Source organism: Morchella importuna (genome assembly GCF_003444635.1).
Source record: "Morchella importuna strain M04M26 chromosome Unknown Morimp01GS005, whole genome shotgun sequence".
NCBI classification, from domain to species: domain Eukaryota; kingdom Fungi; phylum Ascomycota; class Pezizomycetes; order Pezizales; family Morchellaceae; genus Morchella; species Morchella importuna.
This window is the reverse complement of record NW_025763402.1, coordinates 451,475-466,085: the sequence shown is the minus strand read 5'-3', so window position 1 is coordinate 466,085 and position 14,611 is coordinate 451,475. Positions and strand designations below refer to the sequence as shown.

General features: G+C 48.3%; 4 protein-coding genes across 4 annotated transcripts; 2 read left to right on the top strand and 2 right to left on the bottom strand.

The window, feature by feature from the left end:
- Positions 1 to 1,108: 1,108 nt before the first annotated feature.
- On the bottom strand, positions 1,109 to 2,501 carry LAJ45_02691 (uncharacterized protein; the record flags this gene model as incomplete). The annotated part of the gene is made up of 5 exons (XM_046112282.1): positions 1,109 to 1,579; positions 1,635 to 1,791; positions 2,024 to 2,128; positions 2,218 to 2,230; positions 2,315 to 2,501. The coding sequence occupies 5 exons, from the start codon at positions 2,499 to 2,501 to the stop codon at positions 1,109 to 1,111; spliced, it is 933 nt and encodes a 310-aa protein (XP_045974408.1).
- A 570-nt stretch (positions 2,502 to 3,071) lies between these two features.
- On the top strand, positions 3,072 to 4,811 carry LAJ45_02690 (uncharacterized protein; the record flags this gene model as incomplete). The annotated part of the gene is made up of 5 exons (XM_046112281.1): positions 3,072 to 3,102; positions 3,166 to 3,403; positions 3,467 to 4,222; positions 4,462 to 4,559; positions 4,633 to 4,811. 5 exons carry the CDS (start codon positions 3,072 to 3,074, stop codon positions 4,809 to 4,811), a joined length of 1,302 nt encoding a protein of 433 aa, XP_045974407.1.
- Positions 4,812 to 7,048: 2,237 nt separating this feature from the next.
- Positions 7,049 to 8,254, bottom strand: LAJ45_02689 (uncharacterized protein; the record flags this gene model as incomplete). The annotated part of the gene is made up of 1 exon (XM_046112280.1): positions 7,049 to 8,254. One exon carries the CDS (start codon positions 8,252 to 8,254, stop codon positions 7,049 to 7,051), a length of 1,206 nt encoding a protein of 401 aa, XP_045974406.1.
- Positions 8,255 to 11,437: 3,183 nt separating this feature from the next.
- LAJ45_02688 (uncharacterized protein) lies at positions 11,438 to 13,676 on the top strand (the record flags this gene model as incomplete). Its single annotated transcript, XM_046112279.1, has 4 exons — positions 11,438 to 11,441; positions 11,626 to 12,742; positions 12,830 to 13,276; positions 13,340 to 13,676. 4 exons carry the CDS (start codon positions 11,438 to 11,440, stop codon positions 13,674 to 13,676), a joined length of 1,905 nt encoding a protein of 634 aa, XP_045974405.1.
- Between the last annotated feature and the right edge of the window lie 935 nt (positions 13,677 to 14,611).

Genomic DNA, 14,611 nt, shown 5'->3' with positions numbered 1-14,611 from the left:
AAAAGATCACTCGGTCTGCATGTTACCCGGGATGTAGATTGTTTTTGTTTTTGTTTAATTCATTTAATTCGGGATGTAGATTTATGTAAACCAAGCGGTAAAAGATGTCTAGCAAGTGCTCTGATATATTAATTAATACTAACCTTATGCTCTACCAGACCTTCTACTGCGGTGGAATAAATGAACTAGTGAAAGAATACTTCAGGTTAATTACTTATATCCTTTATAAATATAGATATAGATATAACTAGCAAGTACATAAGGTATCATCAAGCTCGCTGTAACCATTCAGCAACAAATGCGTGAATATCCAAATCCAGGCCTGCATCAAGTGATTATACAATCATGAACGGTCACTCGTTCAAATTAATTTACGACTATAAATATTCTAATTACGTGTACCGTATTAGACACTAGAATTTGATAGAATTACATGCAATAGACAAAAGGATCGATCACGTGAGCAAATATCTTCCTATACTCATCTTCCCTCCTCATGATACCCGCCGACGATCCCCGTGTACACAAAAGAACCGAGGCATTGAACATTTAGACTGAACATCCACTGGAGATCTTGGCATCTATCTTAATTTACGTACGTGCCAGAAACTTATTCCTTTCGTCACGAGCTTTATTTGAGGCTGCTAAAGATAAAATCGTGCGCCAGGTGAACTACACTTTTATGGGTTTCCTGCTTCCTCTCTTGGAAACAGCCCTTCCGGATGTATCGTATTCTCTAAATCTACATAATCCAGAAAGTCCAAGATACAGACAGCTTATAATATTTTTTATCTAAATATAAGCCGATATAATATGAGGCCCGGTAAACTCTATGGTGCCAATATCACCTGCGAGACTAAAGGTTTTGCAAGCTCCTGCGGGGCTTGCTGAAGGTCCATGGAATTATGTAATGACACAGGACAATGCGGAATGATCTGTAGGTTCTGGGTACAGAGCACGCCACAATGGAATTGATTTAGCAGAATGGACACAGGCTGTCATTTTAGGCCGAATCTTTCCTTAATGCACCTACGGTAGTGATGGACGGTAGCGACAAACATTTTAAGCCTCGCCACAAAGCTTAAGAGAAATTCCGTATAGCTTTTATCTATGTATCCTTCTCCCATGTTCCATCTGCCAACTTCCCTTCCCTCATCCCCATCCCTTGAAGCCTATATGTTTCTACCTTACCGGCACCTTCGTCCTCCTCGGGAAATCCAACTCTTCTCCTCAGTTTTGCAACCTCCTCTCTTACCCTTCCCGTCGTCTCGATTCTTAACTCCACAGCCTCTTTCCCGGTCTTTAGGTATTCTTTGTCGTCGCAGTATCGGTATTTGAGGTCATGCCACTTGCTTCTCAAATCTAAGAATCTAGAATCCGGGACAACCTCACCAACATGCAGAGTTACACCTTTCCCCACACGCGGAAGAAAACGCGGAAAGCCACGAGACTCGTGCATTATGTCGGAAAAGCCGGTAATGAACATGGGAACCAGCGAAGGTTGAATAGCGGGTTCCAGAAGCAGACGAGAAACGCCCCACCTAAAATATCGCATTTCATGTTTTGGGTTTTGGTGGACCTGTGGGAAGCATCAATATTTGGGGGGTAAAGACAGCTGGAGGATTAAAACTGACGCGGCCTTCGGGGAATATGTGCATCCAATGATGTTGAGGAGCATCGAGCAGAGAAATCGCCTCTGATATACTAGGCTGGAAGAGGCCTCCCCGAGGGTCTTTATGGAGACGAAAAGTTGGAAGTACTTGGCCAGCTGCAAAGAAGCTGCCCAATGCTCTGGGTATTTGAGTCATGATCAGTCACTCGATGTTGTTACAATGGCATTTTTGATTAGAAGACAGATGGATATCAGAAACAAAATTAAAAGGAATTAGAGACCATAAGTTCTGCTAACACTAGTCCAATTACCTCTACATTTGCGAACTGCGATCATGTAGGTACCCATATCCAAATGTAAAGGACGTATGCAGAATACAGAATACAGAATATTAAGAACTATAGGACTTACTTGTTCTTGAAGCAGATATCATGACTACCTAGCCCATATCTCAAATCCCGTGGCGAGAACATATATGAACAGGGCAAAAGCCCCCATATTAATGGATCATCCAGCCTATGAAACGCGCACAGCCAAATGGCCTCATGTATTCGTGACGTAAGTCCTCATATCAAATCGTTTTAGAGATCCGCGGTAAGCAGTACAGATACCTACACACTTAAATGGTTCGACACTTGTAAGCTGTCAGCACTAAAGACCACTTTTTCCCAATAAGACCATTCTATGGTCTAGAGAACAAACCTGTCAGCAGCCCCGCATTCCGCTCATTTCGCCTTGCTTTGAGTAACTCCAAAAATTTATCCATTCCGTCCACTTTAACGCGCTGTGTTCCGTAAAGAAATAAACGACTAAGAATTCCTGTGGTCGCCATTGCGGCAGTCGATGCAGCAGTACGCCATAACGAAACCGGAGATGCTTTGACTGTCATATTTATATGTGTGTAGGTACTCTTGGTTGTCCTTTTTCCTTGCCTTCTAGTTTTGAGATTTCTGTGTAACACTGGAGCCAACCTTCCCAAGCATCAAAGGCCGGGTAACGCGACGTATGTACCGGGTCAATGGCGAACCTGGGAAGATCATGCTGTCTCACCCGGATAGAATGACTCAGCTCTGCATTTCTCTCTCAAGCAAAACGGCTCTTATCCTGCATGTTAAGTTCCGTATCAAAAGCTCTAGGTCGGAGTTCATGATTCTGCTGGTTTGATTTTCTACATTTATACTTGCAAATGGTCTTTTGACTATTCGCCATTGAGCCAGTTCGCCATTGTACCTACAATATATCATACTGTAACATACCCTACATACAGTACTTTACGCGCATGGAATTTGAATTGCACATGCCACATATGAGAACTGCCAAGCACCCAAAAGTTCCTGAACCACACGTTAACCCAGCCTTTCCTCAGACCATGCTCTTGTAACTCCATAGTACACCTTCGTATCACCCCTTTATCATCGCTACCTTGAGTTCCTGAACTGTCTACCTCGCCTTTCCAAGAATGGAGAAATTCTCACAATTTCGTGATCGGGGTGAGTTGCCTTCCCCTTGTCAAGCTGTCAACGGGCGAGAGGTCGCTAAATCCCCATGAATAGGCACCCAAATTGCGCCCTTTCTGCCTATCAATGGCTCCAACTCCACCGTTCAGGGCGCCATAGGCTTGTTTCTATTCGCTTTCCGACTACCATTTTTTCTATGTCTGAGCATATCGTACTTCCTGGTATTCCAGTGGTTACCGATAGGGAGCTTTATCCGGAAGGCGTGGCTATGGAGCATACTGCTTTCATCGGGGGTGTGGTGGATTGATTTGCAAGTTGAAGGAGTCAGGAAGGGGTATTGTGTCCTCTTTCCCCCTTGCGCCTTAAAGACAAGATGGCTAATCAACAACCAAACTAGATCATTATTTAAAAAATCCAACAAGCTTCCCAGACCGAACACTGTAATTCTCTCATCCTTCAACTCTCCCCTTGACGCGATCTACCTCGCCGCCATTTTCGATCCAGTATTTACGGCCTCCTACCCCACTACTCGCAAAGTTGAACATATTTCCCTTTTTACAGCTATACTTCGGGCTTTCTCTAAACCTTGCCTCTCTCCTCCGAAAGGCGCAACACTTCACACCGTCGCATCCCTTCTGAAGTCGAATCCCACTCGAACGGTAGTTGTTTTCCCCGAAGCAACAACCACCAATGGCCGCGGTATCTTACGTTTCGCCCCATCACTTGACACGACTCCAGCGCAAATCGCCATATTCCCAATGTCACTTCGTTATACTCCCGCCGATGTGACTACGCCAATCCCGGAGACGTATTTCGCAACCATGTACAATCTCTTGAGCAGACCAACTCACTGTATACGTGTACGTATTGCAGAAGCAATTTACAACAAATTAGAGAAGGAAACACCAGACTACGGCCAACTCGAAGATTATCACTCGGAAGGCTCTGAAACAGACGAGGAAACAAGACTTTTGTCAAGCTCCTCTAGTGATACAGTGACGGATGAGAAATCACCCCTCGATGGCGGAGAGCAGCAAAGCAGGCTTTCCGAAAAGGGCGGCGAGGCGCTAGCAAGGATAAGCAGAAGCAAAAGGCTGAATTTGGGTGTAAAGGAAAAGATTTCATTCGTGGAGGCTTGGGGAAAAAATAAAAGGTGATTTTGAGAAGTATATCTTTAATGCGTATTTGTTGTTAGGCCTTTAGTTTTTAGGTTGAATATGGTTTCTTATGAATAATAATGCGATTCCCCTCCTCAAACTTTGTGTATAACTACTTTTCGAGATCAAACGCGCAAAACTGGTCTTTCGGTTTAATGTAACCCTATCATAACCCTTACCCACAATTTCAGGACACTTCAACAAGGGTTGATTCTATATCATGTGAACCCCAAAGGGATCATCCTCGGCAATCGGTGAAAACCGGGCACCGTCTAAAGATCCTAACAACCCTTATGAGGTACCACCACTCTAAGTGGGCTCTTCAAGAGATATGTAAGCAGAAGTGTCCCTATATAGACCCATCATCAATTCACAAACAATCTGACCTCTCCTACTCTCTTTGAAGCCTTCAAGGCCCCTCTGAGCGCTTTCGATTATAAGCCATGTAGTGTATTTCGCCCGACTCAATTCCCATATGATGGCATCAGACTAATGGGATTTGTCGAGGTGAGGACCAACCGGAAAGTAGGAAAGGATGATTTCAATGCTTGGATAGGGAAAGGGAGGTGTTGGCCGCGATTGTAGCTATGAACATTATCCTATGCCCATACATTATTTTCGATCATCCACGGCTGAATACAATTAATGAATGATCAACCAGTCAATCAATCAATCTCGATCATCCGCTTCGTCTGTTGTGAACGCGCCCATGAGGATAGTGGGATGGGCGCGTGTCTATTCAATCGTGAGAAGCGCCCTGCATGCCCTGAAGGGCCATAACGTGTTTCACCGGGAACGCAATCGTCACTGGGAAAGCAATCAAGCATGATATGAACGGGATCGCGAATTGTTGTGAAAATTCAAAATCACCTAGAATTACAGAACTAAATACACTAAAGTCATTTTGAGATATCTTTCGAATATTTCTGATGATTGTTACTAATAGGTAGCGAGTATATAGCTGTGGGAGGGTCATCAAGGCTTGATGACAGCTGATGACCCTCCCACAGCTATATACTATGATCATAATAAATAGTCAAAAACACCAAAAGAACTCTCCTATACATGTATGGCTTCATAGGTATTGTTTTGGTGCTCATAATGCCCTTCTGTGAGCTTCGGTTGCTTTCCCGGTGATGATCGCTTTCCCGGTGAAACGTTATATGCAAGAATGGAAACGGTCCCTCGCTGCTGTCACTCGCGTCTACACGCGGAGTGGGCTCGAGATGTGCAGGATGCCAAGCACGGCGGGAGCTAACGTACGGCTGTTGGAAGATCAGACATCTGGGTTGCAGTAGTAGAGCTAAGATTCGGACACCTCGGCGGGAGAAGGTTAGAGGGACTAGTAGCTCTGTGTAAGATGGTGGATATCGTGCACCTAGTACTTATAGGCTTGAAGCTAAACCTGATTACATGTGGGCCTTATATCATACATATGGGACGCATCTATAACGATGGATCTTGGCTATAATTAAGAGCCGGCAACATTAGAGTTGTTCGCTGGGAAACAGAATATGGATGGAGGGCTATGGCAATTGGATGTTGTCTTCTATTCTCCCCTTCTCGGAATTCTTGGCTGGTTGGACGGCCCCTCGAATTTTTTTTTTCGTACACGTGTGATCTGGAGTGCCGCCCCAATCTGCTCAAATCAATCAATTAATCCCGGCGGGTGTCAGTTCATGAATTATCACTCGTACGCGACGCCGAATGCTGATTGGTGGCCGACGCTAGTTAAAACGTTAGCTAGCTGGTCAGTAACTGATGTTGCCGGTAATAGAGCTTGGACATGTATAGATCTAGATGTACAAGCTGCGGTTTATTTCTCGGGTCTTTGGGTAGTGTTGCCCAGCGTGAAGAGATAGGATAGGCCCTGTAAGAAAAGGTGAGTACTAGAGACAGGCTATGCGTGCTATAGGCCGGACTATAACCTGGTATCAAAAAGACCTACGTACCCGCAAGACTTGGCTACCAAGACTCTAAATACGCACAACGATGTTAGCGGATAGATCTAGATAGCACCCAAGACTGGATATTTATTTCTCGGATACTTCAATATACTGGTACATGATATTTCTACTAGCCAGCCCCATATCCGGAAGTGACGAGATGGTAGCTCGACTATAGCAAAAGAGTAAGTTAATTTGGCCTTTGATCAGTATGGGCCAATAGTTTATGATTCGGAGGGAATTATGTATTTATGATCAAGGTGAATGAGTGACCCGGGATTGCGTGGCAAAAGGAGGGAAGGTGGTAGGCGAGAAAAGGACAGGTCACAGCTGAGAGACACAGTGGCCTCAGTTAGCTTAGTAGCTTTTACCTTCACCTATCTCTTTCTGTCTCTCTATTTGATCTTTTCTTTCCTAGTCATCATTATCACCACGACCATTTCTTCACCATCACCATCTCCCCGCCATCATCTTCATCTTCATAATCTTCAAGCAAAACACTTAGATTTCAGCTCTTGTCGTGGCCGAGCATGAGCCCTCTCACCTAATTTGCGTAGAGCTAAATCTATACTGAAGCCCTGCTCCGCTGTAAGGCGTGGGTGTTACGGTAAGTGTCTGTTCATGGAAAACATTCAATCATGAGTAGGTCAGAACACCAATTTCCGAACGGGCTGATTTACTATCCCGAGTTGTCATAGGTAGCAAAGAGCCCCCATACGCGCTGGGTGCAGCTGTCCGACAATATCCAGCTTCTTACCTGTGACCTCATATTGCGAAATTCGGACTGCTAAATAACTCCCCGGCCATACTATGAAGAGATCTTACTATAAACTACTAAAACACAGGCAATTTATATCATACAATCTCACTCGGCACTCACTCGACAACACTACACCACCTCCCGCCCACCTCCGCCCTCACCCCTCTGATATGCTCCCGCAATGCCGCCACCGCCCACCCCCTCTCCTCCCTGATTCCTTGCGGCGTGCCCTCCCCTGCTTGCACACACACCACCGTCTCCACACCTCTCCACGCCCGGTCCCACTCAACCTCCTCCCGCAGGGAATCATAGATCCCCGCCGGACAATCCGACACATCCAACCACTTTAGACATAGCAGCGACCTCGCAAACCGCCGCAGCACTCCCGCAGCACCGGGATGCCCCCACCCCGCAAGAGACAGATGTGTGATCGTCGGCACACACTGCCCCACAAACGTTATTAGGCGTGCCCACGACGCCTCCGACGCCGCCGGCCACGCAAGTGATATATGTGTCACTGCTGCAAACCGCGTGCGGCCCACCACCGCCGTATCTGCCGCCGCATCCCAGTCGTCGCTGACCGACGACGCCTCCACCGCCGTGACCCCTGGTTTTCCACCATGAAGGGGGCTGCGCAGGTCCTTAAATGTCAGACTAGGCCCAACCGCCCGCGAAAGATCAAGATGTGTAAAGTCCTCGTCATCGCCGTCACGGAACAGCAGGAGGAGATCATCGGCCTGAAGGGCGCCAGCGTTATGGGCGGCAATATACGACAATAGCAGCGCCTTGAGCCCCGGGCGGAGCGTATACAGGTAGTGCTGATCATACACTGTGTGAAAGCGCCAGTTCCTTGCGACCGCGACCAGCGCAGCATGTGCCAGCCGGTGGCGCCCAATCTGCGGTAAGTCTGGGAGGCGGTTTATGTCGCCGCCGACGCCGGCGCCCGCGCGGAATGCTGCCTCCTCTTCGTTCGATGTCTCTTCGGGCGCGGCGAGCCACGAGGCGGGTGGCGGCGGGCCGGGAATTCGATTACGGCGGCCTCGGACGCCAATTTGGGGGCGGGGGCGCGGGGGCGGTGGTGGTTCGGCGTTTGCGAGGATGAGTTGGAGGGAGGGGGGGACCGAAGGGATTGTGCTGATTTGGCGTCTAGGGGTGTCTGGGTTTGGTTGGGAGGTGCGGAGGTGTGCGAGTAGGCCGTTCACGCTCTGGTCTCTGGCGGCGGGGGTGGTGGAGACATTTTGGGATGATGAGGAGGAGGATGTGTGAGAGGTGTGGAGACTGGGTTGCGGCTTTAGGAACTTTGGAAGATGTTTCTTGGGCATAGAGTGAGAGAGGCGGGGGTAAGAGGGGAGTTGAGAGGGGGAAAGGGAGTTGGTGATGTTGTGATATCGATAGCTAGCTAAGTAATTAAGCTCTTCTCGATATCTCTGACTCTCTCTCACTGACTCACAGGGCTTATCCGTGGCTGAGAGATGACACCGCAGCCACAGTAGATAAACACCGCCGAATCACTGGGCATCACTCGATCTTGGCGGACATTAAACCAGCACCAGACGGCAGCTGAGTACTTGTGTGATGTAAATGGTATTTTTGTACAAGTCAATTTGTGACCGTAAGTTCACGATCCACAAATCTTATGTCTATGTAAGCTTTGGCGCCCTTTATCACCTGTCACGTTTCGTTCCAAGCAAAGAAAAAAAAGGGGGAGCGTTTTTCTGCTGAGCTGTGTATCGGCCCATCATGTCATGGTTCCTGTTGGGCTTTACCCCACGCCGCAATGGCTCGTCTCCTTTTTCCCCAACACTGTCCCAACCTACATGCATATCCCAACCCACTAGAGTATAAGTGAATACCATGTAGCTACCCACAAAAGCACCACTTCGTTACCTATCCTAATACTTACCTGAGTAGCTATGCAAGTTGTATGAATAACTGCGCACCTCGCTCGACTGTGCACGGTCTCCAATGGCCCGAGAAATCGTTCCAGCCGGCGTTCTCACCTCCTTTTTCCGACGCCGTGGCCCTGCCTACCCTCTTGTACTCCAAGTGAAGGTGGAGTGAGTATCCTTACCTACTACCGGGTACCCGGGGACCTCCCAACAAGAAGTCGTGGTGCATTGCAGTGCATCACTGCATATGTACTCTACTCTATTATGGATATTGGCAATTTACGTATGCATAAAGATTTCCCTCTGGTTCTTGCTCCTGATTGACATTAGGGATACGTATGTTCCCGCATATAACCCTATATACCGCGGAGAAGAGCGCAGTAGGGTAGGGCAGGGTAGGTTGGGGGGGGGGGGTATCTGGACACTCCACAAGTAGATGCACCTCCGATTGAATTGGCCTCAAAGTACCTCGGATCAATGAGATCCTAGGTATAGTACGTGTAGGTATGATATCTGGCTGGATACATGTCTGGTCTCTAGAGTAGGTAGAGCACCAAGACGCGTACACTTTTGCTTGGCGGCTGTATATCTGATGCGAACCCTTCGATATCGACAATATTGGCAAGGGGAGGAATTGAGTGATGTATACATACTATAGAAACAAGTGTACTCCACTCTGCTCTACTCTATCATATATTATGGTGGGGAAAAACCAAGGCACAGGCATTGAAATGTTTCGGTATAGTATCGTGGTTGTTTCTGCTCTAAGCGAATAAGTTGTGACTTTTTTTTGCATCGGTCCGGACCCCCGTGAAGGTACGTACCCCGTCCGCGTCACCACGTGAGAGAGAGTTAGAGATCAGAAGAACAGATTGAAACAAAATGAGTGGGTGGATGCTGCCGCTGTCCGATATCGCGGTCGGCCGGTCGATTGGTGTTGCAGATACAGTAGGTGGAGTAGGTATTGCTTATTCTCCAGAGGAGGGGTTTTGCACACAGCAGAATAGAGTTTGTCCAGATGAACAACACCCCACCACCACCTTCCCCCTCCTCTCATCGCTCCTCCCTCTGGCTGGCTGGCTGAATGGATGGATGGAAAGAAACAGAACCGGTGTGAAGTCTGAACTACACATGCCATGCAAGGAACCGAGCGACCTGCCTGCGCTGCCTTACCGTAGCCAGTGCAAGTAAGGTTTTTCTCGGGAAAAATAGGAAGTCCGGGACGATGCAAATAAAGTTATCAGATCATGCTGGCATGTCTTGGTCTCTTGGCGGGGGTGTTTTTTTGTTGGAAACTCCCCGCGGAAAGCCGGAGAATGGGATGGGATGGGGACTACAGTCGCTCACCTACTTACGGCGGATCCTGTTTGATGGTTGGCGTCCAAAATCTAATTCTTTTATTGGCCTCAAATCCCTAACCGCCATCAGACAGGATCCGCCTTCACCCCGTGAGTGACTGTAGCGGGGGTGGGTTTGATCTGATAGGTAGGAAGGCAGATTATCTTAAAGAATCTGGATTCTGTGGGATTTTTTTTCTTCCCTGGTGGGGGGTAACGGAGGCTGAGGGTTGGGTATCAGATCAGGTGAGATCATACTTACATGAAGATTTCCTTCTACTACTTTCTTTATTTTACCTGTTCGATACGGATCCGTGTTTGGGATGGGGGTGGGCGTTCAGGTTCAGGAAGGAAACGATATTCAAGCGTCCATTTCTAAGCTATTGATCATTTCGCCGTAATCTCACACATTCTTGGGTGCAATAATGCAGGGTCAGAGTCAGCCTACCTACTGTACAGTACTCTTGATAAGGATAAGAAAGCACTGGTGAGTGAGCCGACACGAGACGAGACGAGCCGAGAGGAGATGGAGAGAGTTATAAGCGTGAATAATGGAGCGAATAATTGCCAACCGAGTGTCCACAACAACCACTGAGTGACCCGGGGGGGAAAAGGGGGGGAGAAAAAAAAGACAAAGAAATGATGCGATGTGTATACGATGAGGAAATTTGTTTTTCCACGTCTTGAATTTTCGGAATTCAGCATGTAATATAGACATAGCAATTATATAGCCAGGATCAAATCTCGAATCCACATATCTATTATCTAGAGTGGTTTCGGGAGAGACTTTCTTGTTTGTCCTTGCAGGAGTGCTAGTGGAGAGATATCGAAACAAAAAGGGGGGTGGTGGTGTTTCTCCGGTTGAGGGTTTCTGATAAGCTCGGTAGGCTGTTTTTTTTTCCCCTTCCCTTCCTTACCTGATTGTGGAGGTGGCAACAAGAGGGAGGAGAGGATCAGCGCTAGAATAAAGAGACGCATCCATCCAATCCATGGCCCCTCGACCAGAGTTCCTGTCCTGAATTTCTATTAAAGTGTCCCATTACTTCCTTCCCGGCTTCTCTTTTTTCCTTCTTCTCTGTCTTCCATACATATACATACGATTTTTTCCCTCAACGACTTGCATATATACTATTATACCCCCCTGTGGTCGATACCTGATCGTTTCTATATCTATTATTCTCTTTGAGTTTGCACCAGTTTCATCGTCACTCAGATAACATACACAGTGTCGACGAAAATCAAAACACAACTATTCCGTCCGCTCAGTTGTGTCGCAGCCATGAGTAAGTGGTCTAATTAACTCCTTATGAGCCCTTTCCTAGACCCTACCCGCCTGCCCAGAAGAGAAGAAGCCCTTAATCTCTAGTTAGTGCCGTTGACGTTGAAATTCGCTCTACCGCTGTTCATACTGTTCCCGCTTGCTTGAACGTGACTAATTCTTTTTTCCCTCCCCCCACCAACCCACAGCCGATGTACTTTCTCCCCAAGTTTCCCACCATCACGTCCACCTCCCATCCTCACCCTCGCTTGCCCGACCTTCAATGGCGAATTCAAAGTATTCCAGTGGCACCATAACGGCCGTTCAAAAGTCCATCCCTGAGGAGCCCCACAATCTCCCGACAGCGTCCGTCGACGCCCCCTCGGTAAATGGCAAAGACGAAACGGACCTGCAGGTCGACAGCCTCATCAAGAAGATGAAGAGTCCCATCCTAGGAATTGACTTTACACGCTCGTCGAAGCCTCGCCGCCCGTCGTTTACGCTCGTCTCGGCGAAGGAGTCGCACGATCTGCTCAGTGATTCCTCTGCAACGAACCTTGCGAATGGTGGGTGCTGTGGTGGCGGGTGTTGCAGATTGCCTGGGAATCAGGTCACGGCCAGATCTGTACCGCTCTTGCGTCCAATGATTGCTACGCCGGATAACAGGGCGTTCAAGAGCCTCAATCTCAATCTTGCACCCCTCAGTTCGCGGGCCCGTTTGACTAGTACTACCGCACTCCCCCCACAAACAATCTCCCTGGCCCCCGTTGAGGCTCTACAGAACGGTGCTACCACCCCCAGTGCTGCTACTCCCGTTCACGAATCGACCGTGTACACCCATCCGCCCAAATTCGTCTCTCCGCATCCCCCGTACAGTGTTTTCTCGGCCAAGATTGATGGGACTCGCGAGTTGACTAAGCCTGGTGCCGAGAAGAGGACATACCATTTTGATCTTGACGTTACCGACTACCCGGAAGAGGCTCCCGGAGTTGATTTCCGTGTGGGTGGCGCAATCGGGATCTGTGCGCCCAACAACTTCGACACTGTTGATGAGATCTTTGACATGCTCGGTATCGACGCCGCGGAGCGAGATGCATCTGTCACCCTGCATACGCAAGGCGGCCGTTGGCCGACGATCTGGGGCCAGGAGGAAGAGAGATCCCTGGTAACAACCAGACGTGAGCTCTTGACCTGGACGGTCGATATCCAGTCGTACCCGCCGACGAAGAACATCCTCCGCCTGATGGCTGAGTATGCGACTGACGAGAACGAAAAGACAATTCTCCTCTACCTGTGCTCCAAGCAGGGGCAGGCCGCGTTCTGCGAGTGAGTTCCCCCCTGATTGGCCCACCCCTTTTTTTTTGTTGTGATTGATCTTTCTTATCAGATCCTTTGATTAACACTTTCGCTTAGGCTCCGGACCGGGCCCTACGTATCATTGATCCAACTGCTCAACGCCTTCCCGTCCTCGAAGCCTAACTTCGAGCACCTGCTATGCAATCTCAAGACGCTGATGCCGCGCTTCTACTCGCTCTCAAATGACCCGCATGAATCGCGTTTCGAGCACCGGCGTATCATAGAGATCGCCGTCTCCGTGCACGAGTCCCCCGAGAACTGGCGCGACGGTAACCGCACCGGTGTCGGCTCAGGTTTCTTTGAGCGCTGTGCACGCCGCATGCTTGACGGTGGCGAGACCGAGGTCCGTATCCCGATGTTCCGTGGACTCATGGCGAACCCGCTGGCGAAGGAGTTTGTCACCGATGGACCGATGCTCTTGATTGGTGCTGGTGTGGGCATTGCGCCGTTTAGAGGCTTCGTGCAGAGGAGACTGCAGAGCGCCAACTGCGCGAATAAAGTCTGGTGAGTAGCCATGATGGTTTTTGCATATGGTGTATGGATCTGGTCTAATGCGCTCGGTATCAGGGTCCTACAAGGCGTCCGCGACTCGCTTCTGGACGAGCTGTACTCGGGTGAATGGGGCGCCCACGAAGATAAGATTCGCAAAGTTGTCGAGTCCCGTGTCGGCACTGGACGCTACGTCCAAGAGGAAGTCACCGCGCAGGCTGACCTCGTATGGTCTATCGTCAACGCGCTCGACGGGCGTGTGTTTGTGTGCGGCTCCTCGAAGGGTATGGGCGAGGGCGTGGAAAACGCCCTCGTCAAGGTTGCGATGGAGAAGGGCCGTCTGTCACATGAGGGGGCTAAGGAGTTCTGGAAGAAGAAGAAGGAGGGAGGACAGTACATTGCGGAGACTTGGTAGGGAGGGGGCGGGGCAGCGGTGAATTGCAGACTTGATAGATGGATGGGCTTATTCTTACTATTTTCAGTTCCGGTTCTTTTGTTGTTTGCATCTTGTGAGAGTTTGTGGTATGGACGGGTTTATATACCTTACTTTTCTTTCTTGTTTCTGGTTACTTCTTCATCATTGGTTTCCCATTAAGATGGGACGTTAATTCAGGACACCCCTCTTCCTCTGTGCATTTACTTACACATACTTACAGCTACTTACCGGTGGCCTTTTTTCTTCTTGTTGACAATCATACAGAGAGGGAAACCGCAATGTTCATTTTAGATTAGAGATCTACTGTTCTTTTTTCCTTTTCATCATTTTCTTTAGAGAGCTTTCGTTTCTGGCTGTTTATACTTACCGCTTTTTTTTCAGGGTTGGTTGGTGGTTGGGTTTTCTTTCTTTCTCGTATCTGTCTTGCATCAATGTTTTTAGAATAAAACAAAATGGAGTGTGGTGTGGGTGGGTGTATGTGGATGTTTATAACTATTTTTTTTTTTACTCTATCGCGTTTTTTCCATCTGTTGTTGAGGAGGAGGAGGGTTATTTTTTGACGAGGATCTAGAAGGAGGCTGTGCACTACTGTGCATATGTCAGTGTTTATGTACCTGTATCTATTTATATACATACTTGATCTACATATTACCTAACTATTGTGTGGTGTTTTGTGGAGGTTGTGACGTCGCGGTGGCAAGGGGAGATGTCGAGTGGTAGATTGGAATGTTCTGGGGAGCCGACTGTACTAGTTTACTGATTGCTGAAGATTGGTACGTAAGTGCGAGGCTAGTAACTGACTGCAGTAAAATTAAATCACCGTTTGAGAGATTGAGTTCTACACATATATAATGGAAAATACCGGTATCGTGGGGACAATCGTTGACCTCTGACAGTGTTGGTTGTGACAGGGG